A 27,900-nucleotide genomic window follows, 5' to 3' on the forward strand; every position below is an offset into this window, starting at 1 on the left:
TGGACTTACAATTTTAAACCAAAATTAAATTTAGAAAAGCCATCTCTAAACACCGCAAATAAAACAAAACAAATGAACCCACACCACCTCCCTGGCGGCACAATCACCCAGAGGCGCTAAAGCACAGGGACTGAAGATTCACCCCCGGGGCAAGAACGACAAATGCCTGTCGTGCTCTCCTGAGCCGCCACGGGTGTGGGCGCAGCAGCGGGTCCCAAGCTACATGCTGCGCTAGATCCAGCACCTCCTGCGCCGCGAGAAACTGGGCGGAATAGAGACACAGACAGAAGACAGAAGAGGCTAGATAAATCCTGCCACGTGGAATCTGAAGCGTCGCTGAAACAAATCAAAACACAGCTCCTAACTCTCTCCCCTGAAAAGACCTAGAAACAAGACCAATCCAGCAGCCTCCCGCGGGCCCAGCTGTGGCCCTGAGCTCGCTCTCGCCCTGGACAATAAAGGTACAGAAGGAGCAGAGGCATCTTTTGTAAAGGAGCGTGGGCCAGCCTGAAGAGGCTCTTACAGCCAGAGACGGACAAGTGTGACTGGACACAGCACAGGGCCAACCCCGGGAGCTGGTTGGTTAGACCAGTTCTACTGCCAGGGAACCAAAGACATCATTTGAATACCTTGATAGAGAATCACTCATTGATCCCGACTGTCTTATGCAAACCACATTCACAGTAGAGGAGGGGACTTTCTCATCACAGAAATATTCCAGGTAATGAAAGAAGGGTGATCGTTATCAGCCTGGCTCCAATTTGCAACTCCTGATGAGATAATGGGTCTGGGCACCAAGCACCAGCAGTTCTTAAATTCAGAAGAAGAGCAACAGAAAGGTCTTGTGGTGGAAGGACCCAGATGAGTCCCACACAGACTGCAAAACACACACAGGAGAGTCACGCTCAGACGACTGGAAATTTGAACACAGAGTGGGTATGTGATGATGTTAAAGAATTATGTTACTTTCAAAAGTAGGATAATAGGGGGCTTCCCTCGTGGCGCAGTGGTTGAGAGTCCGCCTGCCGATGCAGGAGACGCGGGTTCGTGCCCCGGTCCGGGAAGATCCCACATGCCGCGGAGCGGCTGGGCTCGTGAGCCATGGCCGCTGAGCCTGCGCGTCCGGAGCCTGTGCTCCGCAACGGGAGAGGCCACAGCAGTGAGAGGCCCACGTACAGCAAAAAAAAAAAAAAGTAGGATAATAGTACTGTGGTTGTGTTTAAAAAGAATCCTTATCCTTTAGTGATATATAAGACATGTCCACAAATGAAAAGGTGTTTGGAATTTGCTTCAAAATACCAGGGGAGGAGGGGGGAGGTGGAGGGGCGGAGGACGCATGATTAGCCCTGACTGGCAGCGGTGGGGGCTGGTGACGGGCAGGGGTCTTCGGGAGATTCTGGCTACCTCTGTCGGGAACTGTCGTGTTCACTAGTCCGTGGCTGTTTCAATGAGCTGATGGGCAGTGAAGAGAGGTGTGTCACCTCCCTGGAGGTACATCCGGAGAGATGAGCAGCTCACGGGGGACAGCGGATGGATGCTATGAAGTGGGGCAGTGCGACCCAGCAAGATGCAGACGTCCAACCCCGAGTGTTACATCAGCCTTACTCTGAATCCAGCCTACGGTCAGCTCCTTGGGGAGCGCAATGCAATGATGTCACTCCGCTGAAAAGAGGCTTTGGGTTTAGACCTCTGAAGAGTCAAGACCGAGCGGCTTGCTGAGCTCATCACACTCCCAGATAGACACTTCTGTGAAGACCTGAACTGTGCACAGTGTCGAAAACGCAGGCGAGGATGGTGCTGAAAGAAAACAACCCTGAACGCGCCACTTTAAAGGTCACAGGTGCGCAGACACGCGCGTGCGAGCAAGCAGGGCTCGGTGTGCACAGACACACGTCGTCAGCTTGAAGGTCACAGGTGCGCACAGACACACGTCGTCACCTTGAAGGTCACAGGTGCGCACAGACACGCGCGTGCGAGCAAGCAGGGCTCGGTGTGCACAGACACACGTCGTCACCTTGAAGGTCACAGGTGCGCACAGACACGCGCGTGCGAGCAAGCAGGGCTCGGTGTGCACAGACACACGTCGTCAGCTTGAAGGTCACAGGTGTGCACAGACACACGTCGTCACCTTGAAGGTCACAGGTGCGCACAGACACGCGCGTGCGAGCAAGCAGGGCTCGGTGCGCACTCCTAGGTTTTCCAGCTCTGTCTGCTGAGAGGCCTGGAGCAGTGACACCCCAGGAGCCATGAGCACATCCAGCACCCAGGTCTCGGTTTCTACACACCATCCTCTAATAAAAGGTCATTGGTGGGGACTTCCCTGGTGGCTCAGTGGTTAGGAATCCGCCTGCCAATGCAGGGGACACGGGTTCGATCCCTGGTCCAGGAAGACCCCACACGCCGCGGAGCAACTAAGCCCTGCGCTCTAGAGCCATCATGCCACAGCTACTGAGCCCCTGCGCCACAACTACTGAAGCCCTTGCGCCTAGAGCCCGTGCTCCGCAACAAGAGAACCCACCGCTCGCCACAACTAGAGAAAGCCTGTGTGCAGCAACGAAGACCCAACATAGCCAAAAATAAAATAAGTAAAAATAAATAAATTTAAAAAAAAACAAAACGGTCATCAGTGGAAGAGCTGGAGAAAGCCCAGTCAGGTACGTGCTGCAGTTAACAGTAACGCCCAGAGTGAGTGCTGTGGTTCTCAGGTGAGGTGCTGCCGTTACAGAAGGCTGGGTGAAGGGTAAAAGACTCGCTGTTCTGCAGCCTCAAGTTATTTCAAGATAAAAAGATGACAAAAAATAAATGCATTAGAAGACTGGGCTGAAGACCACCCGAGAAGCAGTGAAGGCATTTTTTGTAGCTCACGCAGCCCGAGGATGAGTGACCAGACGTGGCCGTGGCCGAGCACGCTGCAGCCTGCTCAAGGCAGCGCTCCCCCCTCCTGAGAAGGACCAGCCCCGAGTCTCACAGCCAGGAAAGACCATAAAAGGAAAGGCCTACGACTTCTGGACACTAAGTATCCAACTATCTTTCCTGTTACTCTGCCTGCAGCCCAGGGTGGGTGGGCTGGGGGACACGGAGCCTCGGTCCCTTGGTGAGTGGCCCTGCAGCCCAGGGTGGGTGGGCTGGGGGACACAGAGCCCCCCAGTTCATGAGGATTATCCAAAGCCAGCTGGCTACGAGCACATCATGAAACACCAAGGTAAGTGTAAACCCATCTGAACCTCCTTATGTCAAGAGATTAACCTACAGAAGGTGTCCTACTGTGTATTAACACTTGAGCTTTTGTCCACCTTTTCCCCTCCTGTACTTGTTCCTTTCCTGCCTTACTATCTTTACATCATGCTGTTTATAACTATGCAGAGCGCATCTTCTTAAACTACCAGTAGTGCAATAAATTCACAGGAATTAAAAACGTGTGAGAGAGAAAAAAAAAAAAAAAAAAAAACGTGTGAGATTCACACTTCAGACGAGTCCATCTGAACTTACCAAGCCAATGCACTTCTTCAATATACTCCACACGCTGAAATCACTTCTGGTAAACATCGGAGCAGGCAACGACGTCCTGTAAAGGGGTAACCAGAGTGACACGTATTTATTCAACCAACGTGAGAGTCACAAGTGACTGATGGTTCTGCACAATGACCATGTCTTCCTTTCATCTTTCTAAGCATTAGCATTTCTCTATGCTGGCATGCCTGCAGACAAAAAAGGACCAGACTGCCGCTGAAGTCCCAAAGAAAGCTTTCTGCATCGATCTTTGGAGGGCCTCTTAGGAAGCAATCATGGCCACACAGGCGACTTTCCTCCACGGAGCTGGGGAGACGGGTCGCTGAGTCCCCCGGCAGCCGTGTGCCAGCGGCCTGGAGCAGCAGCAGGGCTGCAGACGGAGGTGGAGCCCAGAGGACCCCAAGAGGGAACTGCATGAAGAAAACCTCCTCAGGGGCTTCCCTGGCGGTCCAGTGGTTAGGACTCCGCGCTCCCAGTGCAGGGGGTACGGGTTCGATCCCTGGTCAGGGAACTAAGATCCCGCGAGCCACGCAGCATGGCCAAAAGAAAAAGAAAGAGAAAACCTTTTCAGAAACCAGCTCTTAAACCCCTTTGAAGCCTGTGCTTGTCTTTCCTGAGGCACCTTCCTCCCCAGGTGTCTTCCTGCCGATGCCGGGGAAGCCCGGGCACAGGACACCCTGCTCACAGTGAACTGGGTCGGGGGACCACGGGCCCGGGGGGGCAGGTGGGAGAGGAGGGCAAGGCAGCGGGAGACGAAATGGGAAAGAAAACTGACATTCACGAGGCACCACGTGCCAGGCTGCCGGCAACTAGCACGTGGCTCCACTCTGCCAGCTCTCGTCTGGGGTCCCGAGCGGCCAGGGCAGGACGGGCCCCGCTGTGAGGGAGCCACGAGGAAGGAGCGTGGCTCTGTGGACGGTGGGAAAGGGGTCCAAGGATGACCCTGGGGAGGCAGGAGCTGAAGAGATGGAGGTGGAGCAGAGGGCCGGAGCCAAGGGCATGGAGCCCCGACATGGCACAGGCCCCGACGTGGGACAGGCCAGGTGCACTGAGGACCCCAGGAGGCTGGGACCACAGACACGGGAGGGGCCGCCCCCGGTGTGCAGGCCCTCAGCCTAAGAGGAGAACCTTACTGTTCACGACCCAGACCGCCTCTTCAAAGAGGAAACGGGGCCGCCGTCCCCGTCACCCAGGGCCGCGTGCGCCTTGTCTGGGAGGGCGCACGATCAGACCTGTCCTCCGAGCCGGCTGCAAGGAAGGAGGAGGGGCGGAGCAGCGGAGAGGCGCCTCTTTGGGGGATTCAGGAGCAGTGGTGGGAGGGGGCCGTGACAGGAGCGGGCGGGTGAAGGCACCCAAGGGCGTCTGGAGGCCAGCGTGTCAGGCCTGGGGCTGGAGACGGGAGGGAGGAGCGGGCCCTCGGGCGGCTTGAGCCAGATTCCCGCCTACAGGGTGCGGGGCGCTGACAGCAGAGGTCCAGGCCGCACGAGCAGGCAGGAGGTGCTCTGACAGCTCCGGGGCCCCAGGTGGGCACTGGGTGCCAGCGCAGGGCAGAGATCTGGGGTGAAGCTGGGCTCCCTGGAGCCGAAGCGCCAACAGCGCGGGGTGGACAGAGGCCGCCATCTCCACCCGCCTGACTCACGGCTGTCCCGCCTACGTCCCCCCTTCTGCTGGTGAAGGCTTAGGTGACTGTCATCAGAATCTGCTTGCATGACAATGCAGTGCTGGTGGGGAGAGAATGGACTGTGGTCTCGCTGCACTAATAAACAACCCTCCGAAACTCACTCACGCACGGGGTGAGAGGTCGACGCGTCAAACGCAGGCGGCGCTGCGTGAAGCTAGCAGTTGGGTCTGATACCAGCGACCTCTGGCTCTGTGCCCGGCCCCCTGCCAACGCTAGGGCGCCCACGGAGCTCAGTCCCCCAGCAACCCCAGGGCAGGGACGGCCGCCCGTCCGCTTCCGGACGGGGGTCACGCTGAGGAGGCACCATCACTGATCTCCAGGGAGCACGCAGAGGGCCAGTGGGTCTCGGGGTCTTTGGGTGAACAGGGCCCTGGGTCTGCCCAGGGGGCAGGGCCCAGGTGACACGGGACGGATGTTCCTCCAGCTCAGGGCCCGCCGCAGATGTGGGGCGAGGACAGGCGCGCTGGGAGACTCCAAAACGTCCGTGTGGGATGACATACCTGTGCTTTTGAATTCCATTCTCTTGAGGAGGCCTCTCCCCAACTTTTCCAATCCCATTACTTTTGCTGGTGTCCACATGAATCACGCCAGTGACTCTCTGATTTGCCTCTGAAAATTCCCCAGAAGAGTTATCAGAATCAAAGCCTGTGCGAGACAAGCAGAGTGGTAACTTCTGCAGGGCTTGGAAGATGGAAAAGCCTACCTCTAAGAATTCTCACTCTGCAAGCAGGCACCTGAAGCTCGAGAGTGCTTCTGACCGACACGTCCAGAGTAATGAACGCTTCTTCCCAAGAACCGAAGGTCGAGGCGGAGCACGAGGACCGCTCCCGGGGGCTCCCCGCATGAGGCCACCACCCCGCCACCAGCGCCACGCTCTCCAGGTCCTTACGTGGGGGGCGGCTCCTGGGCACTAGGACAGGTTTTCCCTGTTGTCGTCAGTGACCGTACCCTCTGGGGCGCCCACCTCTGTGGTGTTCTCACCTAACTCAGGCTGCAACCCCTCCCTCCTCTGCACAAGCTGCAGTCAAGCTCCACGTCATGTCCTGAAACACAACCTGCTGCAGTGTTTCTAAGACTGAGCTCCGTGCAAACACACCGCCAGAACCTACCAAACCAACCAACAGAAACCGAAACAGCAGACGGTGGCTGCGAACGCAGAGGGCACGCCACGTACGTGGAAACCTCGGGGAAAGTGAACTACTAGGACTTGTGTGAAATACAGTCGTGTGGTCTCCTGGCCCATCCCATCCCCCGAGTAAGAGTAACGCCACCCTGGGCTGTGCTCCGTGCCCTTCTGCATCGGGAACGCTTTCTCCCAGAGCGACCAGTGGCTACAGGGAAAAGGAAAATGTGTGTCCTCTCGACTCAGCCAGTGCGATCCACTGAAAATACTCAAGTTCTGCTCCACAGCAGGCCCGGGCGGGAGCTGTGGCTGCCAGGGCAAGTCCCTCCAGCTGGGGTGGGGAGCTCCTGACCACTGACTATCGATGACCTTGACTACTTCAGCGAGGGCACAGCCCACGAGGAGCTCAGGGCTCCCATAACAGCCCCTCGTTTCCGAGAGGAAGGCGAGGCCCAGGGTGACAGGCCAGGTGGTGACTATGGTCAGACACAAAACATAAACAAACCTGCTGCTAATAAGCCTCCTCGAGAAAACGCAAAAATAACCTTCCTTCGTATTCTTCCATATTGACAGACGCACAAAATATAGCAGCATTGAGATTTATTACGCAATGAATTTGAAAGGATATATTAAAAATGAACCTCTTGGACTTCCCTGGTGGCACAGTGGTTAAGAATCCGCCTGCCAATGCAGGGGACACGGGCTCAAGCCCTGGTCCGGGAAGATCCCACATGCTGCGGAGCAGCTAAGCCCGTGCGCCACAATTACTGAGCCTGCGCTCTGGAGCCCGCAAGCCACAACTTCCGAAGCTCACGTACCTAGAGCCCGTGCTCTGCAACAAGAGACGCCACCACAATGAGAAGCCCGCGCACCACATCAAAGAGTAGCCCCCGCTCGCCACAACTAGAGAAAGCCCACATGTAGCAACGAAGACCCAACACAGCCAAAAATAATAATAAATTAATTAATTTTTTAAAAAATGAACCTCTTAAATAATCAATGCTTTCTGAAATAGCCTGTCACCTCTAGTTTTTGCTAACTATCCCCAAAGCAACATCTACTAATCCCCAGTCTAAACTTAGCCTGAAGCAGTCCCCGCTTAAGGATGCTCAGTCCTATGGACCTGGTGTTACCCTGCAGGGGTGTCCCTATCTCCGAGGACCTCCCTCAGGGCTGAGATTCTGGTCCAGCATCAAGTAGAAAGTCCGTTTAAATCACAGCCCTGGTGTGTGCCCAAGAAAACAAAGCAGCTCCTCGCTGGCAAGCGCATTGGAGTCTTGCCTCCGATGAAGCCAACACCAGGTAACAGTTTAAACGCTTTAATATACAACACGTGTTTATTATAGAAAAAGAAAATACAGATAAGGAGAAAGTTGAAATCATCTGTAATCTGATCACTCAGAGATACCCACCTTTGACGGGTTAGTCTTTTTACAACCCTTAATCTGTACATATTTTTCATGTACTTTAAAACCTTTCAATTTAAAGGTACTGATTCTTGGACTTCCCTGGTGGCACAGTGGTTAAGAATCCGCCTGCCAATGCAGGAGACACGGGTTCGAGCCCTGGTCCGGGAACATCCCACATGCCGCGGAGAAGCTAAGACCGTGCACCACAACTACTGAGCCTGCGCTCTAGAGCCCTCACGTGGCAACTACTGAGCCCAAAAGCCACAACTACTGAAAATAAATAAAGGTACTGATTCTTGTAGGAAGTAATTGCCTATCTTTTTAAAATTTATTTGTTTATTTATTTACTTTGGCTGCGTTGGGTCTTCATTGCTGCGCACGGGCTTTCTCTAGCTGTGGCGAGTGGGGGCTCCTCTTCGTTGTGGTGCGCGGGCTTCTCACTGCGGTGGCTTCTCTTATTGTGGAGCATGGGCTCTAGGGGCGTGGGCTTCAGTGGTTGCGGCTTGTGGACTCAGTAGTGTGGCTCACGGGCTTAGCTGCTCTGCGTGGCATGTGGGATCTTCCTGGACCAGGGCTCAAACCCGTGTCCACTGCATTGGCGGGCGGATTCTTAACCACTGTGCCACCAGGGAAGCCCCAGTAATTGCCTAGTGAAGTCATTCATTTAATAACTGCTGGGTTTAAACACTTTTTAAATTAGAGTCACAAAGTAAGACCGATTCTATATGAAGTAGTCACTGACTGGGTATTTCATTGCATTGGGAGACTTCATATTTTTCGTCTTTCTGTTATTTGCTTGGGAACCAAAGGGCTGAGGCGAGGAATTATTTTCACCTAGACATCTGCCTCTTCCGCCTGCATCTCAGGGACACGCGGAGAGGTCCCACCGTGCGGAGAGGCAGGGATGGGGTCACCTACACACCTCACTCCAGGCAGTTCAAGCCCTCTCTGGGGAAAGACCTTCCGGAGTATCTACACTGGTCCCAGGTGAAAGGGAGCTTCCCAGGAGGCTCCCGGGTGAGAAGGCCACGCCGAGGCCGGGCCCGCTTGGTCTCAGACGTGGTCAGCCTGCGAGGGCCAGGCGGCCTGAGGGCATGACTCCCTGACAAACACCCCGCTTGGTGGGAATTCAACTGCGAAAGACTACTGATGGGCGTGCGGGTTAAGCAGACAAGCACGCTTCCCAGGAAAACACGTCTACAAGGGACACAATAGCTATGAAGTCACGGAAGATAAGATGGCTCAGCAGCTCAGCCTTTGAAAACAGCGATGAGCTCAGGGCCTGCTCCTCCTGGGGCTTCGGACAAGAATAAGTCAATAATCTCGGGCTGCCCATCCCCCAACCTGCTCCAACCCTTCACTCAGGAGAAGCATGGCCGCTGAAACCCGGGAGCACAGGGCCAGGGCTCCACGAGACAGCAGTGCCAGCAGGGACGGCAACGGTGTCCCGGGGAACAGTGACAGTGCTCAGGAAAGAGCCTTTTGTCATGCTGGGCACCACGCTCTTTTGGCACTGATTACGGAAGTGCCCCTCCGACTGCCCTTGGGAGGGTTAGTGCTGAAAAACCCGGCGGCCGTAATATTTCGGAGCTGCCGTTTCCATGTTCCCACGCCTGAGAGGGAGGCGTGGGCTGGAAGAGTCTCCTGAAGTCCGTCTCCACCAAGGGGACCCCTCGCTAGAAAAAGCAAAGTGATGCTCCCCCTGCTGCCGAGGAGGGTGGAGGGCAGACAATGGAGAGGGGGGCGGGGGGCGGCGTCTTGAACGTGAGTTCTGGGGCCCCCTGTGGTCATCTGTCCCTCAGGTGGGAAAAGGACGAGGAGGGGTTGTTCTAAGCAAATGTGAGCCAACCCAGCCCGCCTCTCCTCCGCCTGCCACCCGGCCATGCACTCTGCCCACCAGGCTGTGTACCGGCACTCACAGTGGTGTGTGAGAAGCGAAACAGAGCTGAACTCTGACACGGTGAGAGCTGCTGCAAAAGCAGGTAAATGTACTTTAAATTGTTGTAAATTAAAGCAGGTACATTTTTTGGTAGACTTTAAGCAGCGCAAAACACGATACAGTTATGAGACAGGACAATACGCTTTTGATCATTAAGTATAAATAATATAAGAATGCTGACCATCTCACTTAGGATCCAAATAAAAATATTTACACCCCAGGGCAACTCTTAAAGACTAAAACACAGGTGCCCTTTCTTGTTATCTTTAGTGGTCCAAAGTTGATGTTTTCCCCCAAACCTAGGATAGGACACATGCTTTTACTGAAGGCTGGTGCCTTGGAACATGTCAGCTCTCTCTCCACACAGTTTTCCTGGGCCGTCCTCACGTCCCCGGGCTACGTCCAAGGCCTGGGTCCGAGGGCTTCGTGCTCACGACACGATCTCTGAACTTGCCTCTCCCTCCGCTCACCTGTGACGGCATCGAAGAACTCCTCCTCTCCGTTCATCCTTCAGCGCCAGGCTCCTCGCCGCCTGATCTGGAGGGTCTTCTACTGAATCATTGCACTGGATCTACATCGACAGTGTAAGAAATTTCACGCTCTGAACTTTCTAAGGTAAAAATCCAATAGGCACTGGAGATCTAAAGGAAAAAAAAACCCAAACATTTTGGTATCCTTGCTTTCCGAAGTTGTATGGTTTAGAAACATTTAAAAATACCCATTCACCATTCTTGAGGTCAATCTCAATTACATCTGAGCAAAGAAGTAAAAGGACTGATCTCACACAAGAGGAAACAGTCGTGATACCCGCATCCGCCAACGGGCAGCACGTCAACAAGGAACCACTATCTGAAGTTACTTTAAAAGCCACTACACCATACAAGGAAGCAGTGAAACGACTAATCTGGGGGGCGCGTGGACACTTCGAGAGGCAGGTTAGCTAAGGTGAGGCATCCACACGCTGGGGCCCCAACACACCTCCGCTGACGGCCACTGCAAATCTTTACCAGAAGCTGGAACAAACGGTTATAAATAAATGCAAAGTTATGTGAAAACATTTATTTCACATCAACCTGAAACCAATTTTCAATTCTAGAGAATTAAGACTGCTGTGTAAGTTAGCTGTTATCAGTATAAACTGTAATCAACTTAAATTTTCTCAAAATTATTTTAGCTCAATATTTTAGTAGAACTCATGCATATTAACTTCTCCCATCATGAAGTGCAGTATTTCATAAATGGCAAGAGACTGAAGCGAGGTCAACCTGATCCCAAAAGGTTTGACTTTTTATGAAAATAAGCAGAGACCCATATTTAACTGTGTGAGCCACGTAGCGACGGGACCAAGAGCTCTCCTCCAGTTCTGAGAGCAGTGAAGGAACAGGTGGTCCCGAGGGGGGATGCATCCTCCGTCCTTGGAGTGGCCACACGGAGCTTGGTGACACCTCCAAAGCGCTCATCTCTGGGCTCCATCCTGAGCACATGTAAGCGTCTACATTATGCAACAAACTGGCATTAGGTCATTCCGCTCTTCCTTCCCCAAAAGGCTCTTCCAGAGTTTCCTTTTCCTTTCCCAACTTCCCAACCAGCCAGCAGAACCGGACACCTATGCAGCTTCTGGAAACACCCATTCAAAGCCTCACTCAGTAGCTGATGGTTGAGTTTTCTTTGGCAAATTAGAGAAGCTGTTATTACTTGCTTCTGATTCCTCTCTGATACGACAGGTCCCATCTACAACATCCTGCAATATATTCGATCTCTAGAAGCCACTAAAAGGAACCAGTGTTTCCTGGAGGAGAAATGGCTCAGTCCAGGACTCGGGTCCCTCTACAGGAGCAGGAAGCTGGCAGGACGACTGGGGTCAGGTCAAAAGGCTCAGTCGAACCTACAGAGGTTCCCACTGTGACAACGGGACAATGTGAGCCCCGTGAACAGCCAGACGGATGGAACACATTCCATACATTTAAGTCCCTGAGTTCACAGAGATGCTGAAAAAGAAATTAACTGGTCACCACTGGATGGATGATGCCAACACAGTCTTTTGAAAACGAGGACACGACAGGAAAGCGTCGAGCCTTTCAGTGGCCTTCCTGTGCAGACTCCCTGTCCCACTTTGTTTATTTATTTATTTGGCTGCATTGGGTCTTAGTTGCGCATGTGGGATCTTTCATTGTGGTGAGTGGGCTCTCTAGTTGTGGCGCGGGCTCTAGAGCGCTCCGGCTCAGTAGTTGTGGCACGCTGGCTTAGTTGCCCCTTGGCATGTGGGATCTTAGTTCCCCGATCAGGGATTGAACCCGCGTCCCCTGCATTGGAAGGAGGATTCTTTTTTTAAATATTTTTTTATTTTTATTTTTTTTGCAGTACGCGGGCCTCTCACTGTTGTGGCCTCTCCCGTTGCGGAGCACAGGCTCCGGACACGCAGGCTCAGCGGCCATGGCTCACGGGCCCAGCCGCTCCGCGGCACGTGGGATCCTCCCGGACGGGGGCACGAACCCGCGTCCCCTGCATCGGCAGGCGGACTCCCAACCACTGCGCCACCAGGGAAGCCCCCGGAAGGAGGATTCTTAACCACTGGACCAGGGAAGTCCCTCTCTGTCCCACTTTTTAGAGGCGTTCCTGCCGATCCATGAAGGACTCAGGGTGTGTGGCATCGCCGTGTACAACCCTGATGAATTCCCATGTCTGGTCACTGACCACCCACAGCTGTGCTATCATAGACCCAGATGTGCTATGTGACTCCTCTGAAGGGGTCCTGTCAAGAAAAGCAAGCCAGAACCCGGCCCTCCTCCAGCTGCAACTACCAACTTACGGAGCACAGAGAACAGAGGAACGTGCTAAACCCCACCGTGGGGGCACGGTGGGCAAAATCCAGACTCTGGTAAAGTCTACAGGGCAAAGCCCAGCTTCTTCAACCAATAAATCACCAAGGAAAAAGAGAATGACAGGGGAAGGGATACTTTGCTATCTCGACGGAGGTGACAGTTTCATGGGTGTAGACATAGGTCAAAACTCACTGTACACTATAATATGTGCAACTTAACTGTATGTCAAATTATACCACAAAAATGATACTTTAAAAAAAGGCACAGGTGTCATAATTGCATTTTTTTAAAAGAGCCTTGGGACTTCCCTGGTGGTCCAGTGGTTAAGACTCCGTGCTTCCAATGCAGAGGATGCAGGTTTGATCCCTGGTGGGGGAACTAAGATCCCATATGCTGTGCAGCACGGCCAAAAAAAAAATTTTTTTTTAAATATATTTTTAAAAGAGGCCTTATCTTTTAGAGCTACACACTGAAATATGTACAGATGAAATGATAGCATGTCTGGGATTTTCTTCAAAATGACTTGGGAGGAGTGGGCAGGGTGATTAATGGGACAAGATGGGCCAGGAACTGGTAAACTGCTGAGGCTAGAAATGGGCTCACAGGGGACCGCTGTGCTATTCTGTCTGCTTCTCTGTACATTTAAAATCTCCCGGGACTTCCCTGGTGGCACAGTGGATAGGGAGCCGCCTGCCAATGCAGGCAACACAGGTTTGATCTCTGGTCCAGGAAGACCCCACATGCCGCAGAGCAACTAAGCCTGTGTGCCACAACTACTGAGCCTCTAGAGCCCGCGAGACACAACTACTGAAGCCCTCGTGCCTAGAGCCCGTGCTCTGCAACAAGAGAAGCCACCGCCATGAGAAGCCTGTGCACCGCAATGAAGAGTGGCCCCCATTCACCACAACCAGAGAAAGCCTGCGTGCAGCAACGAAGACCCAACGCGGTCAAAAATAAATAGAATTAAATCTTTAAAAAACAATTTTTAAAAATAATAAAAGACTACATCCTTTGTTATTAAAAAATAAAATCTCCCATAATAAAAGGCATGTTTAAAGCCATGGTATTTTCCTTTTTTATATGCTTCCTCACCTGTAACAAAAGTCCTAATGTTAAAAGTAAATCAATCCAAACTTATGGAAAGTCTTTAAAATGAGGGTGTAAGATGTCAGGCTGGACAAACACTGAAGTCACGGGCTGGGCCGACAGCTGGGACTGTGACACGGCTGCAGTCCCTGCGATCCTGCTACGAGGACCACGCGGTCCGACCCTCACCAAGTACCGGAGCCCCGTCTGGGGAGGCTCCACAAGGTCAAGGCCAACAGCCTCACAGCAGCCATCAGACTTGCTCGCGTGTGCAAGGTGGAGAGTTAATCCCACCCAGAGTGCAGGCGATTCACACATTGTATCTTCTTCGTTTTGCCCAGTGGAAACTAGGCACTGCTACGGAGTATCCACACGAGGGGGCGGGGAGGAGGCCAGGCCTGGATGGGGGGGGCCTCTCCCGGGTGGGGGGCCCTCTGGGGGCAGAGCGGGCAGGGCACCCTCGCTCCCCCTCAGTTTCCCCCCCACCTGACCCCCCTCAGAAGCCTTGCTGCTGCAGGACCCGCCGGTTCGCCCCGGCTGAGTGGCCTCTGACCCCGAGGTGGGCCCCGCCCCCATCCGGCCACACCCCTGTGGAGGGGACGGCGCGGGGCGGGAGCAGAAGCCTCTTTTCCAGCGCGCCTGTTGTGCCCTCAGAGAACGATCCATTAAGACAGTGCTTCAGGAAAGGGCTTTCTTTTTTAAAATCAGCTCTTTCTGGTCAGCTGCTTCCTTTTCTAACTCTAGAGAAAAACACGGAAAAATAAGCTTGTGCCGGACATCTTCGCTGGCCTCCGGGGCCCCTCCTCCAGCCCCGCCCCAAGCGCTCCCTCCCGGCCTCTTCAGGGGACACCAGCCGGGGCGCCCCACTGCTGCCAGGTCCGCACAAGGTGCCTGGCCCCCCACAGGGCCCCCCAGCTCTCTTCAAGGTGCCCACTCCGACCGCGCTGCCCCGAGCTCCCAGGACCCGGCTCCAAACGCAGTGTCCACCGCCACGTACATGAAGACCCGCATTCAAGTGTTACAAGCCCATCTCTACATTTTCTTAGAAAAGCAGACCCAGTCACCGAGGAATAAGTGGCTGCCTAAGGGCCCTGGGGGTTAATCTCCACGGTCAACTCGCTAGAGACTCGCATTGCGCATTTACTTCTCTTTCGCAATAAAAAACGGGCAAGCAACCTGTAGGTGTGATCTTCACAAAGATTCACAAAGATCTTTGTGAATTCACAAAGATTCACAAAGATCACCAATAATCACCAAAAAAGCTCACCAATAATTGAAGATTCTAAAGCTACTTTTGTGGTTAAACAACAATTCTGAATTTAAATTGTTCAAAATAATATAAATTTTATTTAGTAATTTAAAAATACATTAGCAAGCATCACCCAGATAGAAGATAAAGAAAGAAACAGAGGACTTGAACAACACAATCAACCAACTAGATCTAACAAACGTATCCAAAACTCCACCCAACAACAGAACACACCTTCTTCTCAAGTACACATGGGACGTTCTCCAGGATAGACCATATGTTAGGCCACAGATTACTTCTCAAGAGATTTTAAATGATAGATATACAAACATCTTCTCTGACCCTAAGAGAATGAGTTAGAAATCAGTAACAGGTACTACGTATAAAACAGGCAACTGATGGGAACATACTGTATGGCACCAGGAACACTGCCTAATGCACTGCGGTAACCTAAATAGGAGCGAAGTCCAGAAGGGAGGGGGTATCTGCATGTGTATAGCGGAATCATTTTGTTATGCAGTGGAGGCTAAGACAACATTGTAAAGCAACCATGCTGCAATAAAAATTAATTTTAAAAAAATCAGTAACAGAAGGAAAAATGGAAAATTCACAAAATTCTGGAAACTAAGTAACATTCTCTTGGGAATTCCCTGGTGGTCCAGTGGTTAGGACTCGGGCTTTCACTCCCGGGGGCCCAGGTTCAATTCCCAGTCAGGGAACTAAGATCCGGCAAGCCTCACGGCACAGCCAAAACAAAACAAAACAAAAAATTCTCTTAAAAAACCAACAGATCAAAGAAAAAAGTTACAAGTGAAATTAGGAAATCTTTAGAAACAAATGAAAACACTACACACCAAAATTTACGGGATGCAGTGACAGCAGTGCTAAGGGGAAAATTTACACCTACCATCACTTACATTAAAAAAATAAGGACTTCCCTGGTGGCACAGTGGTTAAGAATCCACCTGCCAATGCAGGGGACATGGGTTTGAGCCCTGGTCCGGGAAGATCCCACATTCTGCGGAACAACTAAGCCCGTGAGCTACAACTACTGAGCCTGCGCTCTAGAGCCTGCGAGCCACAACTACTGAAGCCTGCACACCTAGAGCCCGTGCTCCACAAGAGAAGCCACCACAAAGAGAAGCCCACGCACCACAACGAAGAGTGGCCCCCGCTCGCCACAACTACAGAAAGTGCGCGCACAGCAATGAAGACCCAACACAGTCAAATAAATTAATTTAAAAAAAATACCACATTTTCTAAAAAATAAAAACAATTCCGTTTACAATACCATCTAAAACAATAAAGTACTTAGGAATTAACCAAGGAGGTTAAAGACTGTACAATGAAAGCTATAAAACATTGCCAAAAGAAATTAAAGACATAAGCAAATGGAAACACATCCCATGTCCATGGACTAGAAGACTGAATATTAAGATGTCAACACTTACTCAGCCATAAAAAAGGAACAAAATTGGGTCATTTGTAGAGATATGGATGGACCTAGAGTCTGTCATACAGAGTGAAGTAAGTCAGAAAGAAAAAAACAAATATCAGATATTAACGCATATACATGGAATCTAGAAAAGTAGTACAGATGAACCTATTTGCAGGGCAGGAATAGAGACACAGACGTAGAAAACAGATGTGTGGACATGGGAGCGGGGGGGGGGACTAACTGGGAGATTAGGATTGACATATACACACTACCCTGTGTAAGACTGATAGCTAGGGGGAACTTGCTGTATAGCACAGGGAGCTCAGCTCCGTGCTCTGTGACAACCTGGATGGGTGGGTTGGGGGGTGGGAGGGAGGTCCAAGAGGGAGGGGAAATAGGTATACATATAGCTGCTTCATTCACTTCGTTGCACAGCAGAAACTAACACAGCATTGTAAAGCAACTGTACTCCAATTTAAAAAAAAGAAAAAAAAGATGTCAATACCACACAAAGCAATCTACAGATTCAATACAATCCCTATCAAACCCCAATGGTGTTTTTTGCAGAGACAGAAACATCCATTCTAAAATTCGTATGTAATCTCGACCCTGAATAGCCAAAACAATCTTGAAGAAAGGAGAACAAAGCTAGAAGACTCACACTTCCTGATTTCAAAACTTACTACAAAACTACAGTAATCAAAACAATGTGGTACTAGCACAAAGACCAATGGAAAAGAAGAGGGGGCCCAGAAATAAACTCTCACATATACCATCAAGTGATTTGTGACAGGTGTGTCAAGACCATTCAAGAAGGAAAGGGCTGTGTCTTCAACAAATGGTGCTGGGAATCTGGATATCCACATGCAAAAGAATGAAGTAGGACCCTATCTTACACCATATACAAAAATTAACTCTAAATGGATCAAGGACCTAAACGTAAGATCTAAAACTAAAAAACTCTTAGAGGAAAACATATGGCAAAACCTTTACAACTTTGGATTTGGCAATGATTTCTTGGATAAGACACCAAAGGCAGAGGCAATTAACAAAAAATTAGACAAACTGGACTTTATGAAAAATTTAAAAATCTGTGCGTCAGACACTATCAACAGAGTACAGAGGCAACCCCAGAATGGGAGAAAATATTCACAAATCATACATCTGACAACAGATTAATATCCTGAATATATAGAGAACTCCTAACACTCAATAACAAAAAACAAACGAGCTGATTCAAAAATGGGCAAAAGACCTAAATAGACATTTCACCAAAGAACATATATACAAATGGCCAATAAGCACATGAAAAGATGCTCAACTCACTAAACATCATGGAAATGCAAATCAAAGCCATAATGAGATACAATCTCACACCCATTAGGATGGCTACTATCAAAAAAAAAAAAAAACCACAGAAAATAACAAGTCTTGGTGAGGATATGTAGAAACAGGAACTCTTGTGCACTGTTGGTAAGAATGTAAAATGGTACAGCTGCTGTGGGAAACGGTAGGGCAGTTCCTCAAAAAATTAAAAATAGAATTACCATGTGATCCAGCCATTCCACTCCTCGGTATATACCCAAAAGAATGGAAAGCAAGGTCTCGAAGGGATATTTGTGCACCCAAGTTCACAGCAGCATTGTTCACAATAGCTAAAACACGGAAGCAACCCAAGTGTCCATCCACAAACAAAAGGATAAGCAAAACGTGGTCTAGACATACAGTAGAATATTATTCAGCCTTAAAAAGGAAGAAAGTCCTGTACTATGCTACAGCACAGATGAACCTTGAGGGCATTTTGACCGGTGAGATAAGCCAGACACAGAAAGACAAATATTGTGTGATTCCACTTATCTGAGGTCCCTGGAGGAGTCAAATTCATAGAGGCAGAAAGCAGAAGGTGGTTGTCAGGGGCTGGGGGAGGGGGTGGGGACTTGGTGTTTAATGGGTAAAGAGTTTCCATTTTACAAGATGAGAAGAGCGATGGGGATGGACGGTGGTGATGGCTGTATATACAACCACTGAACTGCGCGCTTAAACATGGTCAAGATGGTAATTTTTATGCTATGTGTATTTTACCACAATTAAAAAAAATTTTTTCTCATTTTATTTTTATTTATTTTTGGCTGTGTTGGGTCTTCGTTGCTGCGCGAAGGCTTCCTCTAGTTGTGGCGAGTGGGGGCTACTCTTCGTTGCACTGCACAGGCTTCTCCTTGCGGTGGCTTCTCTTGTTGTGAAGCACAGGCTCTAGGCACGTGGGCTTCAGGAGTTGTGGCGCGTGGGCTTCAGTAGTTGTGGCTCACGGGCTTCAGTAGTTGTGGCTCGCGGGCTCTAGAGTGCAGGCTCAGTAGTTGTGGTGCACGGGCTTAGATGCCCTGCGGCATGTGGGATCTTCCCGGACCAGGGATCTTCCCGGACCAGGGCTCGAACCCATGTCCCCTGCATTGGCAGGCGGATTCTTAACCACTGTGCCACCAGGAAAGTCCCGAATTTTTTAATTGGAAAAAAATACATTAGCAAGTAGGACAAACAAGAAATGAACAATTATGCACAGAGCTCCACGCTCTGGGTGCCAAGCTTACGCAGCAGTACTCTGGAAAGGAAAAGTTCCACTGGGAACTTTGATAGATTCTCAAATGACAGACTCTCGCTCAGAAGGGCCCAAACCCCATCCAACACTCAAACCTCAGGGTATGTTTCTCCTTCTAACGTTCAGTGCAATGCAGCATAAACTTTGCAGCCCATTTCCACCAGGAAAGGCAACTGGCCAAGTGAGATCAGGGAGCTGAAGAGCTGAGGGCAGTGGCTCAGGGCGGGAGGCGGGTTTGGAAACTGAGGAACAGGGTGTGGAAGAACTGGCCAGGAGACCCGCAGAGAAGATTCCACGAAGTCTGGTCCCACCCCCTTCCCCCACAGAGGTCACACTCAGAGGGCGGTCACAGAGCAGGTGCCCCCAAAGAACTGCAGGTGAGACGTGGCCAGGGCCTCAGCCAAGAGGCAAGCTTCACTAACCGGACACTTGCTCAACCCACCGGATGCAGAAAACTGGGTTCCCATCAAGAACGAGTCAGAGACAGAAGCAAGCAAGCGGCAGCCCTCGAGAGCGCGGTCCACCCGTAAGACCCTCGCTGCCCCACAGCTCTCAAGGTCAAGGCCAAACCCGTCCCAGAAGCAGGCAGGCCCGTGCCCAGTGCAGACGGCAGCAGCGCGCCACGGGCCAGTGACAGAGCAAACCAAAGGCACTGGCGTCTCCCCAAGGGCCTCTCCTTCCCAGGGAGCGGCCTGGCAGGGACCACCCTGGCCACGCCGCCTGAGGCTGGCCTGTCACACCCCAGAAAGATGCTATGGTGACGCCTAAATGTTACCAGAGCACACAGGCTGGGGTGCCCACCAAAAATGTGGAACCAGTGTCACTTCTGAGTGTGGAAACCACAGAGTTTAACACGCAATGGACACAATTATTATCAGGAGGAATTAAGAACTGAAGGATGGGGATGGGAAAATTAAATTGGGAAAAGTGAAACTGAGGCTGCTAGGTGATGGGAACACACCCTGAGGACAGCGCCGGCCTGGGGAGGCTCTCCCAACCCGGCCGCTCCCGGGAAAGGCACAAGGCCCGGGGCCACCACCAGCCCTGGGGCCTCCAGGAGGCCTCACCCTCTCCACGGGGCAGTGCCACTGAGGGAGGACAGTGCTTCCTGGCCACACCACCTCCATGGTCACTGACTGTTTCAGTGTTTCAGTTTTGAGATGTCCACTTTGCAAAGTAAGCCCACCTGGATGCCTAACGACCCCTATCCTAGTCACGCCCACCATGCCATGGTGCCCACTTTCTTTCTTTTGTAAAAGAACAAAACTGGGGCTTCCCTGGTAGCGCAGTGGTTGGGGGTCCACCTGCCGATACAGGGGACGCGGGTTCGTGCCCTGGTTCAGGAGGATCCCACGTGCCGCAGAGTGGCTGGGCCCGTGGGCCATGGCCGCTGGGCCTGCGCGTCCGGAGCCTGTGCTCCGCAACGGGAGAGGCCGCAGCGGTGAGAGGCCCGCGTACCGCAAAAAAAAACAAAACAAAAAGAACAAAACTTAACTGGAAACAAACACTCAACCTGTACAGATTCCAGAGCCGCATTGCAGAACCTCCGGCCATGCTGGAAATGCTCGGACGTGCTCTGCCCAGGGCAGTGGCCACTGGCCGCGGGTGACCTTAAGCATTTGAATCAAGTGGAGAGGAAGCCATGCTTCTTTCTCTGTGATGCGACCCAGTTGAATTTCTTCCACTTCAACTGCCCACAGGTGGCAGGTGGCGTCCATCCTGGACAGAGCGCTCTAGGGCCTCACTGGGCTGGGACACCACGGGGGCCCTAGGAAGCTCCAGTGGCCCCGCCAAGCAGAGGGAGGAACGTGGGCAGGAGGCGGCAGGCGGAGCCGGCAGTGCTTGGCCTCCGCGCACAAGTCCAGGCGGCGGCAGCAGGGCTGGCCCGGTCTCCGCAGCCTTCCACGGCCAGCCACGGATGGAGCGCAGAGAAGGGCATCAGGCCAAGCCTGCCCTTTATTCTTATGCCCAAAGCCACCCTGGCTTTCTCACCTTGTACTCCCTGAATGTGCACTTTGCTGGCTGCTGAAGAAAGATCAGGCCTTCATATGCCTGTGTCCGTAAAAGCGTAGTGGTGGAATCAGATAAATGCCCCGACTCTGCTCCCAGCAAAGCCTCTTGAAAGGGTGGCCATCATCCGCAGAGCGCCCGCGCACGCGCGTCTCGGTGCCCCCGGGGAGGCATCGCGTGGCCTTTTGGACACTGGTTCCTTATACTCGAGCGGAATCCGGTTCAGCCCAGTTGTGCAGGAGGCGCCATTTTGAGGGCAAAACAAGTAAACGTGTGCTTTTTGTCTGTGCAGCTTTAAGAGCACCGGCCTTCTGCAGGGCTGCGTGATCTTCATCACGACATCAGCTGCCTGATGCTTCGGGGAACGTAACGCTTCTTCCCTGAGGGTGGCTGTCAGCGTCGGGGGCCGGGGCAGCCTAGCCCCGGAAGGCCTCCCGTCTCATCCCCGCCAGCGAGCAGGTTACAGTCAGCACACGGACTGGCCAACGTGCTTAGGGGTTCGGGCAAGAAACTGAAAGTTTGCAGACCTGAGGAAGGTAAAGGAACCTCCTGCTGTGTAAACAACTGCATTAATCGCCCACTGTTTGCCATACTCCACGCCAATGGGGAGGCCTCGAAGGGCAGGCACAGGGCCACCAGCCCGGCCCCCGGGAGCGGCCACGGGAGCCACACTTCCTGTCGGGACTCGGCAGGAGCCTAGAGCCCCACCCACATCCTCGCCCACGACAGACTCCCTCCAGCCCCGTGCCACGCCCCCACCCCCGAACCAACTGCTTCCTATGCAGCAGTGAGCACCGAAGACGTACCGCGCATGTCGAGGAACACGTTTTTACAACCCGGCACAGCGCGCTGCAAACGAGTACCGCACGAGATGAATGGATGTGCTGTGGCGCAGACGCGTTTGTCCGAATCAACCTCATCATTCTGGAACCCAGAGTAAAGCAGAGTGGTTTGAATGCAGCCTGGGGAGTGGGTGAGAGGGCTCTGAACAGGGAGCCTGTCCATAGCCTCTGGGCCCGTGTTCAGAGAAAACCACAAGAGCGGCAGCCACACCAGAGGCAGCGCGCTGACAGCCGCGGAGAAGGCAGACCATTGAAGTGCCCCTCCCCACGGCTTGTCCATCTCTGATGAGGACCAAGGGCCCGGACGCAGTGGGGCAGGATGCTTCCGATGCCACCTCCATCACAGGGCAGGGTCCGGTTTCACATCCTCGCCCTTTCGCCCACTTCCCTCTCCTATTCCAGGTCCTTCCCGCCAGCTCTCGCCCAAGTAGGACCTGCTCAGCCCCTGACCGGTTTCACCCTGCTGAGGGCCCCTGACCGGTTTCACCCTGCTGAGAAATGTATCATCTGGTGTCCCGCCTGCCCCAGTCACCCCTAACCATGCTTCCTGAGCACTAACGGGGTGGGTGTTTAAACCAAGGTCAGGGAAGTCCACGAATTTCTAACCACCCCCCCCGCAAAAAAAAGAGAAACAAATAAAAAGAGAAAAATTGCAAAATTCTGTTTGTGTTCATTTTCCCCCAGGAACATGACTCCGACTCTTCATTCAGTTCTCAAAGGAGGGGGTCCCTGATGCAAAACAGGTTAGCACCCCATGGTGGGTCCCAAGCTCTGGCGAGCACACCAGCCACACTGGAATCATGGGAGTGTGCCCCCCCCCCCACACACACACACACACACACGGCCCTGGGCCTCCCGCCTGGAAGCCTGGATCCAGGAGATCCGGGGCTGGCCGTGAGCCTACACTTTCTACAGAGTTCCGCAGGTTTTTCTGGTGAGAAGCCTCAGCACCGAACCCACAGTGCCCTACCTCTGAGACAGAGCCCAGGGCAGCGCTCTGGAGCCGCCCCCGCCCCGGGACCCCCCTACCCTCTCCCTTGTGTGTTAGAACACGCCCCACAGTTAATCTTTAGAACACAGGCACTGGTGCCTCACTGGTACCAAGTCAGGGACAGGATGGCTCTGGTTCTCCCCTGTCGCATGTCGAACAGGGCGCCCCGCGAAGAATTCTGTCACCGCTAGAATTCTTCGTGGTGCTCCTTTCCACCCTCAAAGTTTCACAGTTTGGCCATCAAATCACATGCTTACCTGGTTTAAAGCAACAGCGGAAGTCACTTTCCAGCCAAGCACGGTGGTACAGGCGCCAGGTCACAGCTGATCTTTTCTCACAATCAGCCTTTCGTTTGTTCAGTAAAACACACAGCCTCCCCTGCCCCCATGGCGACCATCGTCTTTTCTAGAACCTGGATTCAGGACGACTTCCCTACAAGACCATTCCTCACGCCAGGCTCTCCCCCAAGAACCCGCGTCCTGCCTGGAACAGGTGCTTCCCTGGGCACTTGTTAAGGCCAGTGGTCCCACCCCTTTGGTAAAGGTATGAGCTCAGAGGTTAGACAGGTCTGCCCAACCCAAAGCCACACAGACCATTCCCTCTGCTTATGTGACCCTGGCGCCCAGGGGTGCAGAGGCGTCCTGAACAGACAGGGAGGCTGTGTGTGTGTGTGCCCAGGAGAGAGTGCCAGGCCCTGTAAGCCCTCAACAGTGTGCACCTTCCCACCAGGCTCCCAGGCTACAGGGCCAGGGCCGAGCCAGCCAGCACTGACGTGGGAGTTTGTGTCTCAAAAGAAATCCTGCAAGAATTCCACTGATGAAATGAAAAAGCGAAGAAAGAGACACACAAACACCCGGCAGAAGTCTCCAGACCTCCATGTTTCTCACACACAGTCCCTTCTGAAGGCGGACCTCCACTGTTTAGCTCATTGCAGAGATTACAGTATTTGCACCACCGGGAGATCCAGCTGAAAGACGGTGATGCTTTGAAATTCTGCCCAATGACCCTGAGTTCTTTTCTGAATTTGGAAGGAAAAGGAAATAAGCCCACAAAGTTCATGGACACGTCGAAGTGACCATTTCATTACGTGTTTGTTAAGGGGAGCTGCAGGGCTGGGCCGATACTCCACACACGCTTCCAGCCAGAGCGTGATACGGCTGCAACGCCAACGCCTGGGATTTATCAGCAAAAACACTTTGACTGCAGCAGAGACACAAATTAATCACTGTACATGGAAACTGCATTTAAAGTGCCAAACTAGAACCTAAAATATTAAAAATTCTTAGGATTTAAGTATTTGTAAATAATCAGTAGTGTTCAAATACTAACTTCCTTCCAGTCTCAATAAGCTATCATTCAACCTTAAAGTGCACTAAGTTTCAGAAATTAAACCTCACCCCGCTGTCTGCGTTCCATCCTGAGTCCTCAGGAGAGGTACTGCATGGGTCCAGGGGTCTTTTTATAAGACAACCCCACTTGAATAGTCATAACACAGAAATGTTACTGTAGCTCATTTCAGTAGAACTGCAACCCTACCTACCAAAGATTTCCTTAGCTTCACTTCTGCACTGCATTTGTTTGTGTCAGCGTCGGGTGGGGTCAATTTCAGTGCTCTCAGGTCTGGGACAGAAGGTCTACTCAGCACCTACTACAATACCAGAGCCTCTCAGGTTACATTTTCACCTATATTCCTGGCAATAACCCACTTTACAGGCCAACGCCCTTGAGGCAAGAGCAGATAAGTAACTTTCCTCCCATCAAAGTTAGAGAGCAATGGGGCCAAAACCTGAGAGCCCCAGGCCACCTCCGGAAAGATTCTTAAACTCTCAAGTGGAACATGTTAGCCACCTGAGGACGGTCATCACAGCTTTTGCTCAAAGATGCAAGCCCTGCACACCTTATACCCACCAGAGCCAAACTCCTAGGAAAAGATACGGCCTTGGCTTTTCACAGGAATACTAAGGAAATCATTTGAAGACAGTATAAGAACACATAAAACGTTTCCAAAATTTCGCCACCAGAAAAAGAATTAGCTGAATATAACAAGATTTTATAATTAGCTGAATATAACAAGATTTTAAAAGTCGACCTAGTTTTAAGTACATATCCAAGACTCATTTGCTAGCATTTCCTGGAAGGCATGGATAAGAGGCACGAGGACGAGGGTCAAGTGGCACTTTTTAAACACTGAAAACACTGCTCATCAAAATGTTAAACCAGAGCTGACCCCTCTGAACGCACATGGGAGGAGAAAGGAAAGCCCTAAGTACACGGTTTACGGCTTTAAGTTCACCACATTAAGTTCGCTCAGAAATGAATCCAAAATCACAACCTCATGCTTTACAGTGTGTCTATCCATCATCACCCCTCCTCCGCCAACTCGCCCTTTTCACACCGTGAACATCAACGACTTCCCTACTAACCAGGGAACGGGGCAGCAGGTGGGGTATTTCAGCAAAATCTTGGATAGCCAGATAGAGAATTACTACTTTATTTTAGAAGAAATAAAATGGTTTTCTAAACATTCATGCTCACCCAAAATGAAAATCTATCAGTTATATGTGCTGCAAGAGACAAAGTTCTGACACACGGTAATGCAGCACAACTAAATGTTGCACAGAAAAATGCTGAGGGGACCTTGTAAAGGAAAACGCTGGTTTTTAAAAGGCAGTAGAGAGCGGTATTTAAGGGTGTAGACTCTGGAGCCAGACTGCCTGCGTTCAAATCCCTGATCCATAACTAACTACTTTGTGATTTAGAGTAAGTTACTTAATCTCTCTGTTCCTCAGCTTCCTCATGAATAGACAAAGGATAATGGAACTAAGAACAAGTCTTGTAGTTTGTTGTGAAAACCACATGAATAAAGTGAATATAATGTGCTTATAGCAGTCCTGGAACAACACTTGTCACGTATTACTGTCATCTTAGATAAGAGCTGTTATTAACAGAAGGACAGGTGAGGCAAGCGGGAAAGGTACATTCTAAGGAGATTCAGTCATCTGCGTACTAAATCACAGCACCCTGCCAGGCGCTGCCCTGGACAAGGGGGAAGTGCAGCCGATAAGGTTCCCGTCTTCATCAAGGGGGACGGGAACGAACAATTTGGAGCACCTACCACAGGCCAGGGACTGCTGGACACAAGCATTTCATCTGCTGCTCTTATCGGCCCTGCCAGGTAAACGGCACACGTCGCAGAGGAAGGAACTGAGGCCAGGAGAGACGGGAAAACACTGCCAAGCACACAAAGTCATCAAGGGCCTTCACTCTGCCACCAGGGCAAGGAGCCACAAGGACGGGGGTCCCACGACACCTCTTCTCTCCAGCTCCAGTGGATGGAGAGGTCCCGCAGCTTGCAGCCAAGCATGTAGCGGGCATCCCAGAAATGTCTGTTGAACTGAACCGAGTGAGACCACGTCTCCAGATGTGCACGGGCAGCCCCAGAAAAGGGACTAGTGCAAAAGCTGCTGGCTGCCGGTCCAGAGCTTGTCCCAGACTGACCCGTCAGTATAAAAACCCCAGGGACAGGAACACAGCTTCCGGGGAGGTGACCCTCACACTCAAGAGGGCCAGGGACATCGTAACACCACCTGGTTGCTTCTCCCAGAAAAACCCGGGAACACTGATTGGTGATTACCCAACAGTCTTGTTCTGGGCTTATAAAGTCTCAAGATTTATTCTGCTGATTTCTGGAATGTAACTGGAAACAGAAGGAAGCTTTTAAAATCAGATTACAAATCTAATTGATCTAACATATGTGTGAGGTAAAGAGCTCTCCACAGCAGGTACAGTCTGCTGAGGTTGACAAAAACAAAACGAAGAGCAGTGGAAGGGGTGGACACGAGCACAACACCTTGCAGGGTCGAGACAAACCCACAGGTGGTCGCCCGGGCAGGGGAGCGGAGGGAGGGCTGCCCCGCGAGCGCGGACACTGACTCTTCACCCTGGACCCTTCCTGACTGGTTGACCGCGGGCGCCGGCTACCTTAGACACAAGGGGAAGTCGGGGGTCCCAGCGCCCCTGCCCAGCGCGGCCCCCGACTCATCCCTGCCGCTGAGAGGGGCGCCCGGGCCAGCTCTCCAGCCGACTTCCGGGTGCGGTGTCCGGCAGTGCGGCCCGGGGCCGCAGTTGCCCGGCGACGCGGGGTCTGGGCGGCCGCCCGGTATCCAGGCCCGCCGCCCCCGCCGCCGGCAGCCAACTTTCCTCCCAAGTTTCCTCCGGGCCGGGACGCGGCCGGCGGGCGGGCGGGCGGGCGGCGGGGGGCCGGCCGGGCCGGGGCCGGGGTCGGGGCCTGGCCGGCGCGCGGGGGTCACGGGGCTCCGGCTCCACTCGTCCCGGCCCGGCCTCCCCGCCGCCCGCAGCCCAGGCCCGCCCGCCCGATGCTGGGCGCCGTTCCCAGGCAACTCGGGGTCGGGGTCCCGGCCGGGTCACTCACCTGGACCGCGATCCTTCCAGCGCCGACCGAGCTCTGCTGCCCGCCCCGCCCCCGCCCCGCAGGCCCGCGACCCACTGACACCAAGGCGGAAGTGCGGCCGGCTGCCCAGTCGACTGACAGCCGGCGCCCGCCACTCACTGCGTCCGGCGCCGTCGCGTCGGCCGCCGCCCGCCCAATCAGCGCCCGGCCCGAGGGCCGAGCCGGGAGGCGGGAGTATGCTAATAGCACCGCCTGATCGGCCCCGCCCCCCGCCCCATGGGAGTCCGGCCCACGCGGAGGAATGACGACTCGGTTAACCAATCAAGGCAGGGGGAGGCGGGGATATGCAGATATTGACCCGAAAGGGGCGGGCGGGTGGGAGGAAGGGGCGTGGCTGGATGAGCTGAGTTTACAAACAGCGAGTCGGGTGGCCGGGGCGCGGGTGCGTGGCGCGCTGAGTCCTCCGCGCCTGGCGCTCCCAACCCCCGGGGACGGGCGGAGGCGGGAGTCATCCTCCTAAAGCTGCCTTCCTCAGCTCAAGCATCTTTCAGGGCTTCCCACCGTCCACCCTCCGTGCCATGCCTTTCACCACTCACCAAAACCCGGCGCCAGTGTACCCTCCGGCTGCATCCCTGACCGTTCACTCCCTTGTTTAAAACCTTTGGGGGCTCTTACTGACCCGTAGTGACGCCATGGTTAAGCCCAGAAGCTCTGGAGTCAGACCCGAGCTTGCATCCTTACCAGCTGCATGGCCGTGGGCAAGTAAACTAACCTCTTTGAGCCTATGAGTACCAAG

At 52.7% G+C, this 27,900-nt stretch overlaps 1 protein-coding gene across 4 annotated transcripts in view; it reads right to left on the reverse strand.

The window, feature by feature from the left end:
• The window catches only part of OSBPL2 (oxysterol binding protein like 2), a 45,682-nt gene extending 18,508 nt beyond the window's left edge, over positions 1-27,174 (reverse strand). For 2 of the 4 annotated variants that reach the window (XM_079944138.1, XM_079944136.1), the window contains exons 1-4: positions 27,126-27,174; positions 10,133-10,303; positions 5,692-5,836; positions 3,490-3,565 (exon numbers count right to left, since the gene is read on the reverse strand). In XM_079944138.1, coding sequence (XP_079800264.1) covers positions 3,490-3,565; positions 5,692-5,836; positions 10,133-10,169 — 258 coding nt within the window. In that variant the 5' untranslated portion in view covers positions 10,170-10,303; positions 27,126-27,174. The remainder of the gene's footprint in view (positions 1-3,489; positions 3,566-5,691; positions 5,837-10,132; positions 10,304-27,125) is intronic. The other 2 variants (XM_079944137.1, XM_079944139.1) reach the window with 2 other exon arrangements.
• Between the last annotated feature and the right edge of the window lie 726 nt (positions 27,175-27,900).

The sequence above is a fragment of the Stenella coeruleoalba genome (assembly GCF_951394435.1).
Source record: "Stenella coeruleoalba genome assembly, chromosome: 15".
Classification (NCBI taxonomy): Eukaryota; Metazoa; Chordata; class Mammalia; order Artiodactyla; family Delphinidae; genus Stenella; species Stenella coeruleoalba.